General features: G+C 48.6%; 1 protein-coding gene across 1 annotated transcript; it reads left to right on the top strand.

Annotated features, from left to right (window-relative positions):
• Nucleotides 1–7,021: 7,021 nt before the first annotated feature.
• On the top strand, nucleotides 7,022–17,778 carry MSRB1 (methionine sulfoxide reductase B1). The gene is made up of 4 exons (XM_018561222.1): nucleotides 7,022–7,170; nucleotides 10,382–10,524; nucleotides 12,469–12,583; nucleotides 17,490–17,778. The coding sequence occupies exons 1-4, from the start codon at nucleotides 7,116–7,118 to the stop codon at nucleotides 17,519–17,521; spliced, it is 345 nt and encodes a 114-aa protein (XP_018416724.1). The 5' UTR covers nucleotides 7,022–7,115; the 3' UTR covers nucleotides 17,522–17,778.
• Nucleotides 17,779–20,655: the final 2,877 nt, after the last annotated feature.

The raw sequence follows: 20,655 nt of genomic DNA, 5'->3' as shown, positions 1-20,655 counted from the left end.
GCCTCGCCAGGCCCGATGGGCGCTGTTTTTCTCCCGCTTTTCAATGCACATTACCTTCCGCCCGGGGTCTAAGAACATCAAACCCGATGCCTTGTCCCGCATGTACCCGGAGGGGGAGGAGTCGAGTCCACCGGTGGTGGTGTTGCCTGCCCACAGTTTTCTCTTATTGCAAGATGACTTGAAATCCCAGTTGCCCGCCAGTCTGAAATTCCAGGAGAAGGAGGGATTATTTTTTCTGAACGATTTGGTGTTCATACCACCCGAGGTTCGTGTCGTGGTTCTTCGGATGTGTCATGATCATCAACTGGCAGGTCACTTCGGAGTTCGCAAGACGATTGACTTGGTGCGGCCGGGGTTGAGGAAGGATTGCCTGTCGTACGTCCGCTCTTGTGTCATCTGCCTCCATAACAAGACTGAACGTTGCCGATCCTGGGGCCTGTTACGGCCGCTTCCCATTCCTCCCCGGCCATGGGATATGATCGGCATGGATTTCATCGTGGACTTGCCGCCTTCTGATGGATTCACTTCCATCTTCGTGGTGGTGGATCGTCTCACCAAGATGGCACACTTTGTCCCAATGATCGGCACCCCGACTGCCTCTGATACCAGCCGTGCCTTCTTCAAGGAGATTGTGCGCCTCCATGGCCTTCCCAGCAATATTGTTTCTGACAGGGGTGTCCAATTTACCTCCAAATTCTGGCGTGAATTGTGCAAGTCTCTTGGGGTTGCCAACAACTTCTCCACAGCGTACCATCCACAGACTAATGGCCAGACAGAGCGCACCAATCAAATCCGACCCAGCTTCCATCAGGTATTTTCCTCTTTAGGATCTGGAACTTCTGTGCCCTCAGCATCTGCAACTGCCAAGGAGCACTCCAGTTAAATGAGAGTATCTTCTTAGAACAAGGCACCCAACACCTGCCACGTGTTTGGGCCCAGTGAAGTATCAGTGTATCCTTAGGCCTCCAGGCCCCTCAGCACCTGCCATGTGCTGAGGCCCAGGCCATTTGCTCTGCATCACACACAGTCCTCCTAGGGCGAGGCCCCTAGGGGAAGAGAGAGCTCTCCACAATGTCCCCAGACCTTTTATCACCTGCCCTCAACCATGCCTCTGAGTCATCCTACTCAGGGATTGGCTAGGGCCAGGTGCATAGTCATAACCTGAGGGTGGATCCTCCCTCACTGTATGCCAAGGCTCCCTTTTCCTCAGCAACAGGAGGAGCAATCAATCCAGCAGACTCAGGGACACCTATAGAATGCAGAGCTCTGTATAATCAGTATCTAGACTGGTTACAGTCCAGGTATCTCTAAATTGAATAGTGACATTTTAGAGGGCGCTACACGACATTTTGATTTTTTCATCCTCCCTTGACCTACATCGGACGCATGTTCTGGAGGTATTACAGAGACTCCAAAAACATCAATTATACGTGAAAGCCGAGAAGTGCGAATTTGAAAAGGACTCTGTCCAATTCCTGGGTCTCATCATATCAACCACGGGCATTGCCATGGATCCTCAAAAGGTGGCTGCCATTTTGGACTGGCCTACCCCCGTCACTCGCAAGGGTGTCCAACGCTTTGTGGGGTTTGCAAATTTCTACCGAAAATTTATCAAAAATTTTTCGACGATCATTAGTCCCATTACGCAGCTTACCAAGCAGAACACACATTTCCAGTAGACCCCTTCGGCCCAGATGGCCTTCGACGACCTCAAGAAACTGTTCACCTCTGCCTCAATCTTGAAACATCCTGACCCGACTCTGCCATATGTTCTTGAGGTAGATGCCTCGGAGGTTGCGGTCGGAGCTATCCTGTCCCAGCGACAGGGCGAAAGATCTTTACTCCATCGTGTGGCGTTTTTCTCCCGGAAACTTACCCCTACGGAACAAAATTACGATGTGGGTGATCGTGAACTGCTGGCAATTAAAGCGGCTCTAGAAGAATGGCGTTATTTGTTGGAAGGGGCTGCTCGTCCTATTTTGGTCTTTACTGATCATAAGAACTTGGAGTACCTACGGTCGGCAAAGCGGCTTCGGCCTCGCCAGGCCCGATGGGCGCTGTTTTTCTCCCGCTTTTCAATGCACAATTACCTTCCGCCTGGGGTCTAAGAACATCAAACCCGATGCCTTGTCCCGCATGTACCCGGAGGGGGAGGAGTCGAGTCCACCAGTGGCGGTGTTGCCTGCCCACAGTTTACTCTTATTGTCTTCCGGGGCAACTTTGCCCGCCAATCTGAAATTTCAGGAGAAGGAGGGATTATTTTTTCTGAATGATTTGGTGTTCATACCACCCGAGGTTCGTATCATGGTTCTTCAGATGTGTCATGATCATCAACTGGCGGGTCACTTCGGAGTTCGCAAGACGATCGACTTGGTGCGGCGGTCCTTCTGGTGGCCGGGGTTGAGGAAGGATTGCCTGTCGTACGTCCGCTCTTGTGTCATCTGCCTCCGTAACAAGACTGAACGTTGCCGATCCTGGGGCCTGTTACGGCCGCTTCCAATTCCACCCCGGCCATGGGATATGATCGCTATGCACACTAGGTCTATAGGACAATGGTAATGCACACTAGGTACGTTGTGTGATAGAGTGCATTAAATGCATGGTATAGTGCAGTGATGGCGAACCTTTTTGAACCCGAGTGCCCAAACTGCGACACAAAATGAATTTATTTACCTCAAAGTGCCAGCAATGAAAATAAGTTTTAAGAACGGGTTTAAGAAACGTTCAACATCACTGCCTTAGGCAAAATAGGGTAAACAGTTGGCCCGGATCGCGTACTGAGGCGATCCGGGTCGGTCAGATCTATTTCCATTGGTGGTCCCTGAACCTGGGCTCGCGTGCCAGCAGAGAGGGCCCCGCGTGCCATAGGTTCGCCACCACTGGTATAGTGCAAGTAACACAACTCTATGGTGTGAATGGTCCCTTCATTCTTCTGGCGGACCTTTAATGATAATCACATTTCATCTTGTTTATGACAGCGGGAGGTTTTTTTTTTTGTCAGCTGGGTTCATCCTTTGTTTTCATTATGTTTCGGCTTCGGTTTGCATGCATCATTGGTAACGCTTTCGGCAAGCTTTGAGCAGCTTTGTTGAAGCCATCGAAGAAAACTTTAGCTCTGGTATGGGGATATTAAACTCAGATCTCAGGCCCCATTCACACCAGGGTGGTCCCCTCTCCCCTGTGACGCATTCAACATGTGTTCTGTCAAGGCAGCCCGATCATTTGAGTGAGCTTCTTAATGCACCGCAATGGACCAAAAATCACACTTGCAGCATTCTCGCTAGCCCTGGCTGGTGGTTGCACATTGGTACATGTTCCACATTAACAATTAATGGCACCACAATGGTGTGCTGACTGTTACCTCACACAAGCTGCCAGGAGTAGGGCTGCCACCTTTTCTTCAAGCGAAACCCGAACACTTTGCCGACATTAATTGGGGAGAATGAGTCGCGGCTTATTCATATGTAAATAGAGCCGCCCATTCATATGTAAATAGAGCCGCCCATTCATATGTAAATAGAGCCGCCCATTCATATGTAAATAGAGCCGCCCATTCATATGTAAATAGAGCCGCCCATTCATATGTAAATAGAGCCGCCCATTCATATGTAAATAGAGCCGCCCATTCATATGTAAATAGAGCCGCCCATTCATATGTAAATAGAGCCGCCCATTCATATGTAAATATCACAGTTGAGACTATTTTCAGTGGGGGGCCAGTAGCCCCTATTTTAAATTTGGTTGCCCCTGTCTGCCTGACACCTTGTGTCCGGGTTTCTGCTGCCATGAAACCTGAACACAGCTTTCAAAACCTGGACCGTCCAGAATCCTGGACAGGTGGCCACCCTAGCCAGGAAGCTTCATGTAGAGATGAAGCCCACTAACTAGCAGCTTGTTTAAAGTGACAGTCAGCACCACCATTATAATCTACAGTATGTTGAACTTCCATAAGGTCTATCCCACTCCTGATAACCAGGAAACCATCTAGAAGTCTGTAAACTGAAGCTGGCCGTACACCTATAGATGATCTGCAGACTTTCTATGGCCAGATGGAAAACGTGCAACAGATTCCTCCATCTCCGCTAAACTGTGTGGATGGTGGAATCTCTCGCTGGGCCAAGCTTCAGTATCTTGCTAGTCGGCCCCGCTGGCTGTCAAAACACCTGAACAATGCCAGCATCCAATCAGACTGTTCAGGTATTTTGAGAGCCAATGGGGCCTGCTATTGGCTATTGTAATTTACAATAGCCAATAGCAGAATGGCCACTGCTCCTGCAGAGGAGCAGACCTGAGAAAGTTCTCTCTCAGGTCGCTCCTCTGTGATTGTCGTCAGGCAGCGGGCGGGGGCATTAGCCAGACTGCTATTCGCTATTTCAAATTGTTTGTATAATTGTAAACATTGCATCGGGGAGTTTTTTGTCTTTTTTTCCTGAAATAACATTGTGGGACACAAAAAAAAAAAATTGTGTTCAATTAAAGGTGTTATGTGTTTATTGAAGCATTTAGTGAATGAGTAGCGGTACAAGTACCCCTTACTCAATCACAAGGGGGGTAGGCGGCATCTGGGGGGCCCCCTTTACCTTACACAGACCTCCACAATCACCGGGCCAGGGTTGTGGGGAAGAGGCCCCTGTCCTCATCGGCATAGTGACAAGGCGCTTTTCTGGGGGTCCCGCCCCTGCAAAGCACCCACTCCATGTCAAGGGCATGTAGCTTGGTATGGCGCAAGGAGGAGGGGCGCTTGCTCGCCCCCTCTGTTCTGCCCTGGATTAAGGGTCTGGTATGACTTCTGGGGGGAACCCCACACTTTTTTTCACATTGGGGATCCCTCCTAACATTCCTACCAGATTTAAAGGGTCTGTTATCAATTGGGGGGGAAAAGACCCTCACACTTTTTTTCTTTCTGCGCACTAAAAAAACCCCAAAACCTCTTTTTAGCACACATTACATGCGTTACAATGGCATTCATTTTAAATGGCGGCCCAATGCACTAAGGCAATGCAGCTGCGTTGTGGCAAGGCATTGAAGTTCATTGAGTTCGAAAAAAAGGGTTACGCATGTTACTGTGCATTTAGTGCACGCTATTACACAGCGCACTGAACTTGTGCTATGATGCGCTAGGTGCACTGCGGCACAGCCCAACAAGCGGTACTGCAATACCTTGAATTGGTGTGCGTTGAACACAAGTAGGGCGTGCACTGGGTGCGCTAGCATGCTCGAATGTGCTAAGCGCAACACTCAAGTGTGAATGGACCCTAAACCTAGAGTTTTCATTCAAGTAATACCTGGTGATCCTGCCATGGAAGCTCTTGTTCAGGCACTTCCTGTCTGGTTTAGATATTCCTGTTCTAAGGTGTCTCTGATGGAGAATACAAATGGCTGTGCCGAGGCATCTTGTGTCAGCGTACCTGCTGTGGTCCCTTTAAGGAAATCCGCTCTGAGACATTCCATGCAGCCATCGTCAATGTGCATGTAGACAGGAAGTGTGGAACAAAGCTGCGATAGCAACGAAGGTGAATTTTAGTTCCAGTGGTCCAGTATGTGTCACTCGGCAGTAGGAATGCTCTTAGGTACGGACCGAGTTTGGATTGAACCTGAGCTCCCCAAACCCAGAAGGAAGCTCTTTTTGCCCAATCAGCTTCCCCGTCTGCAGCAGGGCATAAGTAAATGGCCGGGACGCTGTGACCTCATTGACCTTATATGGCCACATGGCTATATTTGGTAAATTATATTGACCTAATATGGCCATATACGGTCAATGATGTCAGCACAAGCAACCCATCCCTTTGTTTATGTGCAGCTGCAGGATTAGAAGGGGAATGCCCCAGCCCGCAGCTGATTGGGCTCCCTTCCAGGTTTAGGGGAGCTCAGATTTGGACTGGGTCCAGAGCCAGTTCTGGCTGTATTTGCACTTTAAGAGTAGCTGTAATTATCTAGCGCAGGGGTAACTCCTGCCCTCCAGCTGCTGTGGAACTACAAATCCCATAAGGCATTGCAAAATTCTCCGTCACAGACATTGCTTCCAGAGACAGATGCATCATGGGATTTGTAGTTTCACCACCCCTGGTCTAGACAGAGAAAAAGTTATGCATTTAGCTGTTTGCCTGGAGACGCACTTTAAGGCCCCGTTCACACTGATCGGTTTATCGCGCGATTTCTGCCGCAAAATCGCGCATATCGCTCTTTGTAGCTTGTCCAATGCATTTCAATGGAGCTGTTCACATCTCACAGCTTAATGTCGCTCAAGCTTGTCGCTTGTACATGACACTTTTTTTCCGCGGATGTCGCGCTATTCGGCTTCAATAGACTCTATGGTGTCGCACTAAATCGCGCATTATCGGCGCTAGTGCACAACTTTGTCATACGATATCGCGCTACAGAAGGGTCACTTTTGCACTGCAAAATGGAAGGAAAAGATGATGTCACATAAAGATCGCTGTTGATTGATTACAGCCCAATGTAGTAGCGATGGAGGACCGCCCAAAAAACGCGATATGTAGCACGGTAAAATGTGCACTGTCGCTCAATATCGTGCAATGTAGCTCAAAGCCGCTCAGCACGAAATCGCGCTGAAAAACGCGTGATATCCATGTCGCTCAGTGTGAATGGGGTCTAAAGTGATGGCAGCTATGGGAACATCTCACACTGAGCAAACATTTCTTGTCACAGGTTTTCAGTCAGCAATGTCACATCCCGCTACCTCTCTCTCTCAATAAACACCTGCAGCATGTTCTCATACATGTGACCTGGTTAAGCAATTCCATCAGGCTCTTGCATAAATATTACTGTACTTGACAGGCCAGGTCTCACTCTCTCCGCCTCTGTGTGGGACTCCACCTCTGCCCCTTCACCATTTATGACCACAGAAAAATAAATGGTTCACGTCACACTTAAAATATCCAATACTGCTAGCGATATAGTAAGTCGTTGCCCTCATCCAAGATGGCGGCCCCAGGTTCAGGAAGGAACGCCCCTGTGGTGACGTAACGCAACGCCCACTCCCGTAAAAGTCTATTACACAATGTGCGGCTCTATGCTCCCTGGCAGTGTGCGGTGGACAGTGGCCGGTGAGGATCAGTTTTGACAGGGTCGGTGCTGGTCAGGGTAACATCACCATGTCTTTCTGCTCGTTCTTTGGCGGAGAAAAGTACAAAGATCACTTCGAGAACGGTAATGATAACGAGGGGCTGGTGTGTGTGTGTGGACTTACTATTGGGGTGTAGGAGGGTGTCGGTGTGTACAGGGAACCAATCAGAAAGTTACATAATGGATCAGCTGTTACATTGTTGCCAGCATTGTACATTCATATCTGGGGGGGTTCCCTGCTGTCTATCCTGAAGCTTATTTAGGGTTCACCAGCAGCGTTGCTATGGAGTTAACTGCGTTATTGGTGCGTTTTGCAGCAAAGCAAGTTGAATGGTCTCCGAAGTGCGTCCAGTGCGCGCTGAGGGGTTTAAATGGAAGGAAAGGCTGCGCAATGACCCACTTTTTAAATGTGGGCTCCCCATTGCTCTGCTGCTCCCCGCATATGTTTTATAATCCATCGCCATCTAAATATATGTAATATAAAGGTTTGTTTTTTTCATGTGGTCATGTGACCACCAAGCTGCATCTAGTCTGCGTGTCTCCCCATTTGGTCTGTTGAATACGCCATTGGAAGCGCTTTTCTTTTTTTCTGTTCGATGCTTGTTGATCCTGCCAGAAATCCAGTGCTGTCCTGTGCACTCTACAGTGGCATCTCCAGGGGGGTGCAGCCCACACCAGGTGACACCATCAGAAGGGGTGACACCAAAATCACTGATCGTCATTTTGGTGTCACCCCCTCTGAAAAGTCGGGCACTCGGTCATGGACTGAGAGCCCGACAGCTGCAGCAGACAGAAGGGGACCCAGCGAAATACCTTATCCCGCGGGATGAACGTGCCCTCCTCTCTCTGCCGGTGTCCATCACCAAGACACCCGGTCTGGGGACACCTCTGGTGGTATCTCAAGCTGGTGAATCTCCGTACATTCAGCGAGGACTGGATGAAAGATGGTACGCATGCACGTTTGTGTCCCGCTCATACCTTCTAGTATCTAAAGAAATGTGTCATGATATAATCCTGTATGCTGGGAGTCCTCTGTCTGCAAGTAGAAAGTCATGTGACCTTCCCTGTACATCCCTCAGGGGGGACAGCAGTAGCAAGGGAAACATGGGAAGTTTGATTTGTAGACTTGCTTGATTGGCCAGAATCTGTTCCATCTGCTGAGAAGCTCGCCCGATCCTCAGAGTCCGTCCCGGAGACACATTGATGCTTGTTCAGGATAATAACCAATAATGACCCCGATGGCCGTGGTTACCGATTAACAATGCAATGTGTGGAGACTGTACAGAATCTATTCCTGGAAGCTGCTCAGCGATTTCAGTCACTTTGCAACATTCATGTCACAAGGTGGCTGATGAAAGCCGGAATCCGGTTACTTCATTTGTGGGAGGAAGTTTACCGACTTGAAGCGCAGCTGAAGCCAAGTTAGTTGTGGATGGAGAGGGATGAGAACCCCGGGCAGGTTTTTATTGCTCTGTGTCCCCAATAGAGAGAGTCACTCCCTCTCTGTGTCCTTATCAGTGAAAGGAAATCCCAAACTTTGGGTTGTCACCAGAACAGGAATAGAGGGGAGATCTTCCAATGGGGACACTAGTTCTGGTGACCACACCAGGGATTTTACTCACTTCCTGTTCTGGCTGTCAGACAGGAAGTGTAGGAAATCTCCCCAGCTGAATACAGATGGCAAATAAAAAGCTGGCAGGGGTTATAAATGGGGATGCACCGATACCGTTTTTTCGGTAACGAGTACCGATAATTATTTTGTTTCGGTACTCACCGATACCGGGAGTCCCATTAAGGAAGCCAGGCGGCGTGTAATGACTCGCTTCCCGCTTAGCCTGGGAAGGCGTCTCCATGCTCACCACCAGGTGACGAGGGAGCATGGATCCGGCTTTCTGACCAATCGGGATGCCGGGGGTCGAGGTAATGACTCACCACCTGGCTTTCTGATTGGCCAACTTCCTGACCAAATGGGATGCTGTGCGGCGATTCATTACCCGCCCCCGGCATCTTGATTGACTGGGAAACCAGCTCCCTGGTGACGAGGGAGCATGGAGCCAGCTTCTCGGCCAATCAGGAAGCCGGGCACAAATGCTTTGTGTAAGGTCTGAGCTGACATAGTAACTTGTATTTCGGTCCATCCAGTCCTGAGATTTATACGGCTCTGCCACACAGAGCACCACTTTCAGTTAAGGAGGGCAGTGGTTGTCCTCTCCACACAGTTGGACAGCGAAGGAGCAGCAGCAGACTAAGTATCTCTCTGCTCACCGTGCTCTCTCCTTCTCCAGTCAGCATGCTCCTTGTAAATACATTTGCATGCAGAGTATTATCAGGTTGGCTACCCAGTCCTGTGTGTCTTCCCATCCCCTTCCAGTGTAAGGGCCGCTGCACAGCATTGTAGTACTTGCATTTAGAAAAATACCCTTCGGGTCTATTTATATTCACCCTGAGAATACTGGTGAACGTTCGTTTTGGGGTGAATAATGCCAAAAGCAATGTTAGATAGATATAGATATATATAATATATATTTTCTTCCAGTTCGAATGTATTGTGATGTAATACTTCCTTATGGCCACTAGATGGAGCTGAAGATCAAAGGAATCAACACTTTTCTATGCTCCTTGGCTCCATCTAGTGGTTAGAATTTGGTATTACAATTTGAATTGAGCTTTTGGCAATACATTCGAACTGTAAAATAATAGAATACTAACGTTTGTTTTTGGCGTTATTCACCCAAAATGAACATTCGGGTATTCCCAGAGCAAAGGGCTCTGCAAATTGTTTATAATTGGCCCCCCTAAGTGATAAATACAGAGCGGCACTCGTGTCTTTTATATCTCTGTGGAGGTAAGTTTTATATTTGGGTATTAATGACCTTTCGTTATAATCCACCATCATATCCTACAGTGGTGCAGAATGGGAAGGTTAACGTGCAGTGATTACCATACAAGGACTGCTTGCTGTATGCACCTATGTGTTCTAGGAGAGCTAACGTGCCGATATTACAATACAAGGACTGCTTACTGTATGCACCTATGTGTTCTAGGAGAGCTAACGTGCCAATATTACAATACAAGGACTGCTTGCTGTATGCACCTATGTGTTCTAGGAGAGCTAACGTGCCGTTATTACAATACAAGGGTTGCTTGCTGTATGCACCTATGTGTTCTAGGAGAGCTAACGTGCCGTTATTACAATACAAGGGTTGCTTGCTGTATGCACCTATGTGTTCTAGGAGAGCTTTGTCATAATGATTGACTTGTAATACTTTGTGTATCGCTGTCATTCCATGATCAGGAATATACGTGTGCGCCGAATGTGGCTACGAGCTGTTCTCCAGCCGTACAAAATATGAACACTCCTCCCCGTGGCCCGCCTTCACAGAGACCATCCACGAGGACAGCGTCTCCAAATATGTGGAACGGCCCAATGCTCTTAAGGTGAGAACACCATAAACAGTATGACTGCCCAGGTATGGTCTGCAGGAGATTGTAAATGATTGTGTATAATCCTAAAGGGGGTCTGAATAAAACATGTAAAGCACCCTTTTTGACCAAGATTTGATAGCACTTCAGGAGTGCTAAGTGGCCTCCTAAATGACCATAAATATTATTGCTTGAGAGGTCACTTTAGCACACTTTATGTGCTATCAGTCTATACTGGTTCATGGGAAGGAGATGGTATTGGAACTAGTAATGATTAAGTAGAAGGAAGGGGTAGCTGGGCTTTCGAGTCACTGCTGGGAGGGGTAGTAAGGTGGGCTGAGCTGCTGAGTGGCTGCTAGGAGGGGGATAAAGGTGGGCTCAGCTTCTGATAGGGGTAGTAGGGGGAACTGAGCTGCTGGGTCACTATTGTTGGGTAGAGCAAGGTGGGGGGGCTGAGCGGGAGCTGCTGGGAGAGAGAACTGAGCTGCTGGCTCCCTGCTGGGAGGAAAGCGGAGTAAGCTGAGCTGTTGAGTCACTGCTGAGAGGGGGTAGCTGGAGGAACGGAGAGAGGAGGGGGGAAATCCCTGAGGGGAGTGGTGACTGATGGTCACTGCTCTCTGCAGGGAGAATATTGTGAATTGAGCGATCAGTGTTATGTGATCGCTCGGTTCTCAATCAATAGAGGCGACCTGTGACGCTGCAGTGTCACAGGTCGGCCTAACTATTGGGATAAGTTGTATTTCACTCATCTGACAATTTCCCTTCATAGCGCCCTCTGCTCTAGTCTCGGCGTGCTGAGCACCGGTCTGAATGTAAATCTTGAATCTTGCCTAAAGCCTGCCAACAGCTCATTTAAAGGGACAGCTAGGACTCCCATTATGGTTAGCATTCAGCACTTTAAGGCTTGGTTCACACCAGGGCGGTTTCGGATCAGCGCGGTCTCCGTGCGGATTTGAAAAGGGAGGTTTTGGGTATTTTTAATTCGGCACTGAAACGCCCAAAACCGCACGGTTACATTGAAAGCGGTATGGAAACCGCACTGATCAGTGCAGCAAAAAAGAGCCATGGAGCAATTCTGGCAGGAGGCGATTCGGATCCCACAGAGCCACGCGGTTCCATGAACGCTCCCCATAGCAATGTTCATGTGGGCGGATCTGCGCGGCCGAACCGCCCTGGTGTGAATGGGGGCTCAGTCTGGAGCTGAGGGTGCTTTAAGGGCTTCAGAAAAGCTGCATGACGCTTGCCAAGTGCTGTATGTATGTTTACTGTACACACTGCCCTTTTAGAATGGAGTTAACTAGCTGAAGCCTGCTTGAACCGAGCTAGAAACTGCAGAGACCTTCCCCAAGTGTTAATCTGTAATGGGAACCTGTCGGAACATCCGCTGCCTCTTAGGCCTGGTTCACTTCTGAGCGTTTTACAGCGCTGATCGACGCGCTGTAAAACGCTCATCATGTGAAAACCAATAATTGCCTATGGGCATGTTTCCCACCTGGGCGTATTTCAGCGCGTAGGAACACGCTGCAAAAGGCCCTACGCCCAAAGAAGTACAGGAGCTTCTTTGGGGCGTATTTTCCGCGCGTATCCATTAGGATACAGCTTAGTAAACGCGCGTTTGACGCGTGTTTCTTTTACCGCAAATCACAGCAAACACGCATATTCCGTACGCCCAGGTGTGAACCCAGCCTTACAGCTGACTTATCTCATGGTGTACCGAAGGCTTCTATGGCCCAGTTCCATGCAGGTAGTGCTAGTTTAGGGTCAAAGTCGCACCCCTCCAGCATTCTGCACATTCCGCTGCTTCTGGGAGTCCAGCCAATGGCTGCTTCCAGCACTGGATGGGAGCTTCAGCTGTGCCAGGTAACAGCCTTCTAGACAGGTTCCCTTTAATTGAATTGCTGTTTTATTTTCATCGGCTGGGATTTCTGGATTCTAACTCGTGTCCTTTTGCTCCTCCAGGTCTCCTGCGGAAAGTGCGGCAATGGCCTGGGTCACGAGTTTTTAAACGACGGCCCAAAGAAGAACCAGTCCCGCTTCTGAATATTCAGCAACTCGATTAAGTTCATCCCCAAAGGTAACTATGAAATCATCATTAAATCGGCATTCTGTTCTAAAGCCCCGAGTTGCTCCCCTCCCAAAAGGGACAAGTTCTCCATCCACACATCCAGTGGAACCTCTCCTAAAGCAGCACTCCCCAAGCTAAAGGAACCCCATATGTATACTACCTGACTCTGATGTCTGTGGCCTATAGAGTCTTTAGCACCCCTACAGGAAATGTTGTATCCCCTTGAAAGGCTTGCACAGCCTTCTATGGGGCCATCTCCTGAGCAAATCCTATATTGGAAGATAGCCGCATAGAAGTCTATAGGGATCGACTGTGCCATTGTCTATGTATGAAAGCCAATTGGTCAACATAACAGCCAGGGGGACTCATCTTTTGGGAATGAGGTCAGCAATGGAAGCCCCCACATTTATTTTACTTAAAAGGGGTTGGCAGGATAACCAGAGTGAGGTCTTGTTGGGCTATAGTTGTTTCCTATGCTCCTCAGCTCCATCTAGTGGCCATAATGCAGTATTACATGACATTCATTCAACCTGAAAAGGAAATATATCTAAGATTGTTTGTCTCCATTTGCACAGAACGAACCTTCATTAAGATTTTGTAGGGCAGATATCCTGAATTGGTTATAAAAAGACCTCTAAGCATTGCTCCAACCAGCATTGCTCCAACCAGTACTATCTCTCCATTTTTGAGCAAAGTGGGAAAGTCTTAGAACCTCTGTCATTTTTATTGCTGTTTGGCTTTCTATTGGGAAGATTTTTATTCCCTTCCTGTCCTGGTGACCACACATGAGTACTAAGCTAAACTAACAACGAAAGATGCCTGACAGTATGTTTCTTGGATTGTGGGCGGAATCCGGATGGCCCCAAGAAAACCCATTGACACGGGCAGGGAGAGCATGCAAACTCCATGCAGATAATAGTCGTGGTAGAATTTGAACCCGGTGTCGCAGTAACGGAGTTCTAAGAAAAATAGCTCCTGGCCAGCCAAGCAAGCTGATCTCTTGGTGCTCATATAGTGTTTGTGTATGTTGAACCTGCTCACCCTGTAATTCACATATCTATATAGTTGATGGGTAACCTGATTATCCTGTCATAAGCGGAGTCCTTCACTTCTAGACTTTATACTGCTGGAAATATTTTGTACATCAGCATTCTTTTTTCTCGGTGCCAAACCAGTGTTACTGTCTCTGCTGTGGTGTTACTGTCTCTGCTGTGTAAAGAGATGTTACTTATTTATCATAACCCAGATTACACGCGTTTCTATTTTTATTCTGCCGAGTTAATTCCTCCCAACCATTAATCTTCAGTTTAAAGACAAATGATCCCCATGAATCTCCTTTTAAGGTTCCACTGCATGTTGTCCATAGCTTTGGATACATCAGTCTCTTCCATTTGACAGACAGCAGCCAACGCCGTGATGTCGCCGACCTCTCCTGTCCTCACTAACTAATGGAGACCAATCGGGGTTCTTCCTAATCATGTGATCACTTTGTAAGCTATGATCTAGTGATCACACACAGGCCGCAGGCTTCATTCATGAAATAAGTCTTCAGCCTGCAGAGGCCATTGCAGCCTGAAGATGACAATGTGTCTCTGGTAACTGTATCTGACAATTGCAGTATTAAATAAATGCCTAATATTACATCATCATGAACATCTTTTGTGCATTTGTCAGCCAGTAAAGAAAAAAACTAAACAGGGTTTTTTTTACATTTTTTATTAAAACCATATTTAGGTATATTTATAGGTAAGCAGATATTCATAGTTCTAGTCTGGGCATCTAGGCATCAATGTCCTCTGGTCACAAAAATGTTAAAGGCAACATCCTGTTCAACCCCATGGACCTAAACATATGAAAATTTTATTTTCTGCATTGTCTGTCTTTAAAGGAGAACTATGAGGTCAGGGCTTTTCCCCATAGTTCTCCTTAGGGTAACGGGAGGACACAAACTAGCGTCCTCCCGTCACCCTAGGCTCAGTATACCGCAAGCTGTAGCTCGCGGTATACTGAGACGCCGCAGCTGAAGCGGATCCCGACAATTGTGCCCGGATCCGCCCAGCTGCGTAACTGACAGCTGGCTCTGCCTATCTAGAGGCAGAACCAGCTGTACCCGCCCCCTCTCCCGTCCGTTCCGCCAGTCAACGCTGGCGAATCGGAGGGGGGAATCCAGCCCCTCCCCTGTCACGGCAGAGAGCCGTGACAGGATCGAGAGGCGAGCGATCGCCGGTATGTGTTCGCTCACCACCCAATCTACTTAGCCGACCTGTGACAGTCTCATTGTCACAGGTCGGCTAGAACTATGAGGTGAGTGGAAATCACTCACCTCATAGTTCTCCTTTTTTAAAGAAGAACTCCAAGCAAACAAAAGCTGACCTTTGCAGTAGGTCTATCCCCTGCACTGCAAGGGTTAAGTGCCAGTTTTGTCTAGAGGGCTCTAGACTGTATTACTGGCCTGATCCTCTGTCTCACTAGCTCCCTCCGGGCTGCTAGACCGGTCCCCACAGCCTCTTCTCTCCTGAGCTCCGGCGGTCCAGGGGCTGCTAACGTCATTGCGTCTAGTTCAGGTCTATTGACCCGCATTAGATGTGAGGACGCTGAGGGACATTCCATAGCTGGAGTGGAGTGAGGTGAGCGCTGACCACTGTGGATCTGAGAATCAGATGAGTAATACTTTATTTTGAGCACTCTAGATAACACAAGCGCCTTTTAAAGGTGCAGATCTGCTTTGGTCTGTGCGGAGAGCAGGGGCAACAACGCTCTTCTATTCTTTCCTCCTAAAAATAGTCTTCCTGGCTTTTCCCCAAGACGTGTCAGAATCGCTGGCTCAGAAAGTATGGAGATTGGGGCATCCCTGGCTGCATACTTGTTCTGGGTCAGTGAATCAAAGAACTGAAGCTGGGTGAAAGGGTTGGCAGCTAGGTAATGGCATCCTATATCATTTTCTCATGACAGGGTCCCTTTAAGAAGACTTCTAAGATGAAGGTTAGGCGAGTGATGTGATGGGGTTTGTACTGACCTCCCAGCTCCTGATCCAGTGATCTTTAGCTGTAGAGGTCAGGTCCTGACACTTTTCCTCTCCTCGTGCTCTGGCCAGAATTCTAGATCTCGCAGATGTCAATGGGGATTTCCTACAAGTAGGCAGATAAGACACTGAAAGAAAACAACCACCGGTGCTGATTTTTCCACCATCCTTGCAGAAATAGAGGGGGGACTCCAGAGAGACAAGGCAGCTCCTTTCAGGGAAACTGGGTATCTAACAATAGAGAAGCATTGGGATCCTTTCGGGGGTTGTTGACACCTGGTGTGAGGGTTGGGGGTAGCCCCTTCCCTGGTGATGATCGTTGGACGGAGCTTGGCTGGAGCCCTTCCCCCGACCCCCCTTTTTTATTTCTATCTGATTTTATTTATTCTCTAATTTCTTATTTCCTCCCCCCCCTCCCGGCCTACCCTGTTTCTCCCCCCGGTCTCTTCATCCCTGGCCCCCCTCTTTTTTCCCTCTGCCTTGTCCCCCCCCAGGAGCCTTTCTCAGTAGCAGGGCCGGACCCACTAAGGGGGTCGGCCGTGTTGCTAGCACACGAGACCAGCGATCCACACCTTCTTTAGCTAGGTAGTGTCTGTCCAGTGTATATGTATTTTTTCTTAATTTTTCCATTATTGTCTTGTGCTAATTGCTGATATTCGATATTGAGATGATATTATTTCATTTTCTCTGTAATGTTTGTAACTCGTTATGTGTGTTAAAACCAATAAAATATTTACCTGTTAAAAAAAAAAACAAGAAGCGCCTCCATAGTGTAAAAGTCCATGCACCCATTGCACTCCTGACCGCTCATCCATCAGAATAACACGGGTGTCGACGGAGGGCCACCGGCTCAGTGATACAAAAGAATATAGACACCGGCCTCAAGTGTTCTGCCTGACGAAGGGGATCCTACATGACCCCGAACCGTCGCACTGAGTGTGCTATGCTACTTGTTTTGCATGTACGTCAATAGACGTGTTCTACCTGCTGTTGGAGTGCCGGTGTCCATATTCTTTTGTTTCCATAGTGTAAAAAAACACTTTTTTTTTGAATATAAAGACAATGAAAATGTACTCGCAACCAACCAAAAAAGCTGAGGATGGACGAGCAGTCATGGCTTTAAATGTGCAGGTGGGGTGCTGACTCCAGGTCTGCTTTGGTTGATGCGTTTCTGGGGACGGACCCCTTTCGTCAGAACCTTTTGAGGAAAGGGGCTGGCCCCGGAAACACGTCAACTAGAGGACTGATGTGCAGCAAGATGGAGCCAGCACCCCACTTGCACATTTAAAGCCATGACTGTTGGTCCATCCTCAAGCTTTTTTTTTGTGATCCTGCCACTCCAGGCTCTCCCATATTGGTTTTGTGAGTACATTTTCAGTTGTTTTTATATTCAAATCAAGTTGTTTTCTACACTATGGAGGCACTCCTTGTGCTTCTCTTCAGGCAGAAGATCCTCTGAATGTCCTGATCTATAGAATTGCTCCGGGTCAATGGCTTAGAAGGGATTGGAGCCAGAGAGACAACATAACAGGCAGGCCGTTCTTAGAGGGAGGTCAGTAATATTGCCCCCCGCCCCCCCCGGTTTTCCTTGGGAAAGGTTTCCTGCACGAATGCATTCATGATTTGTGAATTTTTATTGACTCGATATATGTTCACAATAATAATTGTCACTCAGGAAGTTGGCCAATCCTAGAAGTATATTGCCCTGAGATATACATATGAGATGTAATACACGAGCTGTGACTGGTTGCAGAAGTCCATCACATCTTCCACAGTCCCATTTATCTACTTGTTCCGGACTGGTAGGACTTGCGGTGTGATGCAGGAGACTATAAATAGGTTGGTTTCCTGGCATAACAATCTAAACTCTAACTGTGTTCTCTCCTTGTGCAGACAAAGTCGACGGGGGAGCCAATCGAGCCTAAAGACTGGTACGAATGTATTAATGGATGTGTTGGACCTTTCCTGACGGACCACCAGCGGATGAATCGGCCGTGATAAACCCTTCCCGGATGTCTCGGCTGACGATTACACATGCTGGCCTCAGATGTGGTTCAAGGCCTCTCCCTGGACGCACCCATAATGCACCTGCAGTTCGAATGTAGCAATAGCAATACAGTCGCTTTTCCACAGTTTCCCCAAATTTCCCTTCCTCTGCCATTTTGACACTTGACACTTGATAATTTATTGATGATCACTTCTCAGGACACCATTTGGTCTTTGCTGTCATGTGACTGAGGGATGAACGGTCTTTCTTCCCGAAGCAACCAATCAGATTATTAGGCTTGTTCGATATCACTTGTTCTGCTGCTGTCATGTTCCCATGCAGAATCGAAACTGATTGGTTGGTGTAGGGTAGCGCTAATCTTCGGAGACAGGTCCTCTTCCCCCAATGCTTGATAAGTAAAGGCTGTCCTAAGGCTACTAGAAACAAGTTTAGTTATTGAAATCTTTGAAATGGTTGTGTTCTCATCATAAAGAAGAGTTTCATACTTACTCTATATGCTGCTACCACTATAGAGGATCTTCGTGGGAACAAAACCCCCAAACAAGCAATCAATGAGCTATCCACAAATGAAATCTCTGGACTAGAATTTGAGTGTGCCACATTTCTACCAAATCACAGATTTTGATTTTTGTAAGAACCGCAGAAGATTTGTATACCATGTCCTCATTTGAACTTTACCTGAACATCCTACAAAATACCTCTTCTTCACCAGAGCCTTATAGCATCCTCCTTTGTAGTATGGTCCCGAGACTTGCCACCTCCCTCCGCTCTAGTATGGCCCCGAGGCTGGCCGCCTCCCTCCGCTCTAGTATGGCCCGAGGCTGGCCACCTCCCTCCGCTCTAGTATGGCCCGAGGCTGGCCACCTCCCTCCGCTCTAGTATGGCCCGAGGCTGGCCACCTCCCTCCGCTCTAGTATGGCCCGAGGCTGGCCACCTCCCTCCGCTCTAGTATGGCCCGAGGCTGGCCACCTCCCTCCGCTCTAGTATGGCCCGAGGCTGGCCACCTCCCTCCGCTCTAGTATGGCCCGAGGCTGGCCACCTCCCTCCGCTCTAGTATGGCCCGAGGCTGGCCACCTCCCTCCGCTCTAGTATGGCCCGAGGCTGGCCACCTCCCTCCGCTCTAGTATGGCCCGAGGCTGGCCACCTCCCTCCGCTCTAGTATGGCCCGAGGCTGGCCACCTCCCTCCGCTCTAGTATGGCCCGAGGCTGGCCACCTCCCTCCGCTCTAGTATGGCCCGAGGCTGGCCACCTCCCTCCGCTCTAGTATGGCCCGAGGCTGGCCACCTCCCTCCGCTCTAGTATGGCCCGAGGCTGGCCACCTCCCTCCGCTCTAGTATGGCCCGAGGCTGGCCACCTCCCTCCGCTCTAGTATGGCCCGAGGCTGGCCACCTCCCTCCGCTCTAGTATGGCCCGAGGCTGGCCACCTCCCTCCGCTCTAGTATGGCCCGAGGCTGGCCACCTCCCTCCGCTCTAGTATGGCCCGAGGCTGGCCACCTCCCTCCGCTCTAGTATGGCCCGAGGCTGGCCACCTCCCTCCGCTCTAGTATGGCCCGAGGCTGGCCGCGCCCTCTGCTGTAATTGCGTTGATTTGTTAAAGGTAGAACAGGCCAAGACTATTTTACTCATAGACTATTAAATGGTTTGATTTTACTCCTGTGTGTTTTGCTTAAATTTCGACCTTGAGTTGGAGAATAATAAACATTTAAAAAACCCTAAGGGTGCCCACACACCTTACGATTATCGTGGGAAATCCCGCGATCGTACGATGTTCGTAAGGTGTGTGGAAGCCGTGCGACCTCTACTACTGTAAGGTCGCACGACTTTAAACTTACGGACATGTTTGAAAACCCGCCGAGCATCGTACGATGTTCGGCGGGTTTGTGGCATGTCCGTACGATAACAGCCGCACGGGCCGGTGTGCGCAAGCGCACACTGCCCGTTCGGCATTGCGGTCATCGGAAGCCCGCCCCTCAGGGGGCGTGGCTTGCGATCATCGCAAGTACGATCTGCCTATGCAACATAGGCAGATCGTACGTTTTTTTAAGTACCTTACAACCATCGCAAGACAAAAGTCTTGCGATGGTTGTAAGGTGTGTGCCCAGCCTTAGTAAGGGGTACGCAGCCTCACTCCAGCTGTTTCAGCACTACGAGTCTCATGAGGCCACACACATGACTCCCAGAGGCAGATGCATGATGGGATTTGGAGTTTCATTAGAACTGGATGGCAGCCCTGCCTGCTGGACTTCAGAACTCCCCTCTCTGTCCCCATGCACATGCTGCGCCCCCCATCTACCAAAATGATGCAGTTGCCTTGACACCCCCTGCCGCCCCCACTTACAATCTATGTATGGATAAAAGGCTCTTGGAAGATGTAGTTCTGGGGGTGTGCTTAATTCAATAGCACCTGACCTCCCATCAGCTGGTCCGTCAAGAGTTTTATAAACCTGGTTATGACCTCGCAGGAAGAACTAAAAGCCGTACAGAAAAACGTTAAGTGGGAACCATGATCTAGAGCAGGGGTAGGCAACATTGGTACTCCAGCTCTGGTGGAACTGCAAATTCCATCATGCCTCTGTCTATAGGAGCCATTCATATGGCTGTCAGTGTCTTGCAATGTATTTTTTGACTAGTCCGATCTTGCCTACCCCTGATCTAGAGGGTGTAGACCCTGTTCACCAGCAGTTGACACATACTTGTTCTGATAAAACCACAGACCATTATTACATTACATACAAACTCTGCAACCAGCTCAGCGAAAAACAAATGCTCATTGCATCATAAAAACCGCAACAACATTCATCAGGACATGTACAGTTGCATAGTAACTTGCTAAACAAGCATGACATGGCAAACCACCTTCCTCAGGCACCTTCTTAACTTTGTTTTTTTGATGAAGGAGGAACCCCTGAAAAATGTTTCCGGTCCCCCAGAATCCCTGCTAAGAATAACGTCCACATTGTACTTTTGTTTGATCGCAAAGACCTACATATAATAAAATAAGAGTATTAATAAGAACAAAGAATGTGATGCACCTATCGTATTTAATTCACG

The sequence above is a fragment of the Nanorana parkeri genome, unplaced genomic scaffold, assembly GCF_000935625.1.
Source record: "Nanorana parkeri isolate BGI_ZX_2015 unplaced genomic scaffold, ASM93562v1 scaffold508, whole genome shotgun sequence".
Classification (NCBI taxonomy): domain Eukaryota; kingdom Metazoa; phylum Chordata; class Amphibia; order Anura; family Dicroglossidae; genus Nanorana; species Nanorana parkeri.
This window is presented reverse-complemented; position numbering and strand designations above follow the sequence as displayed.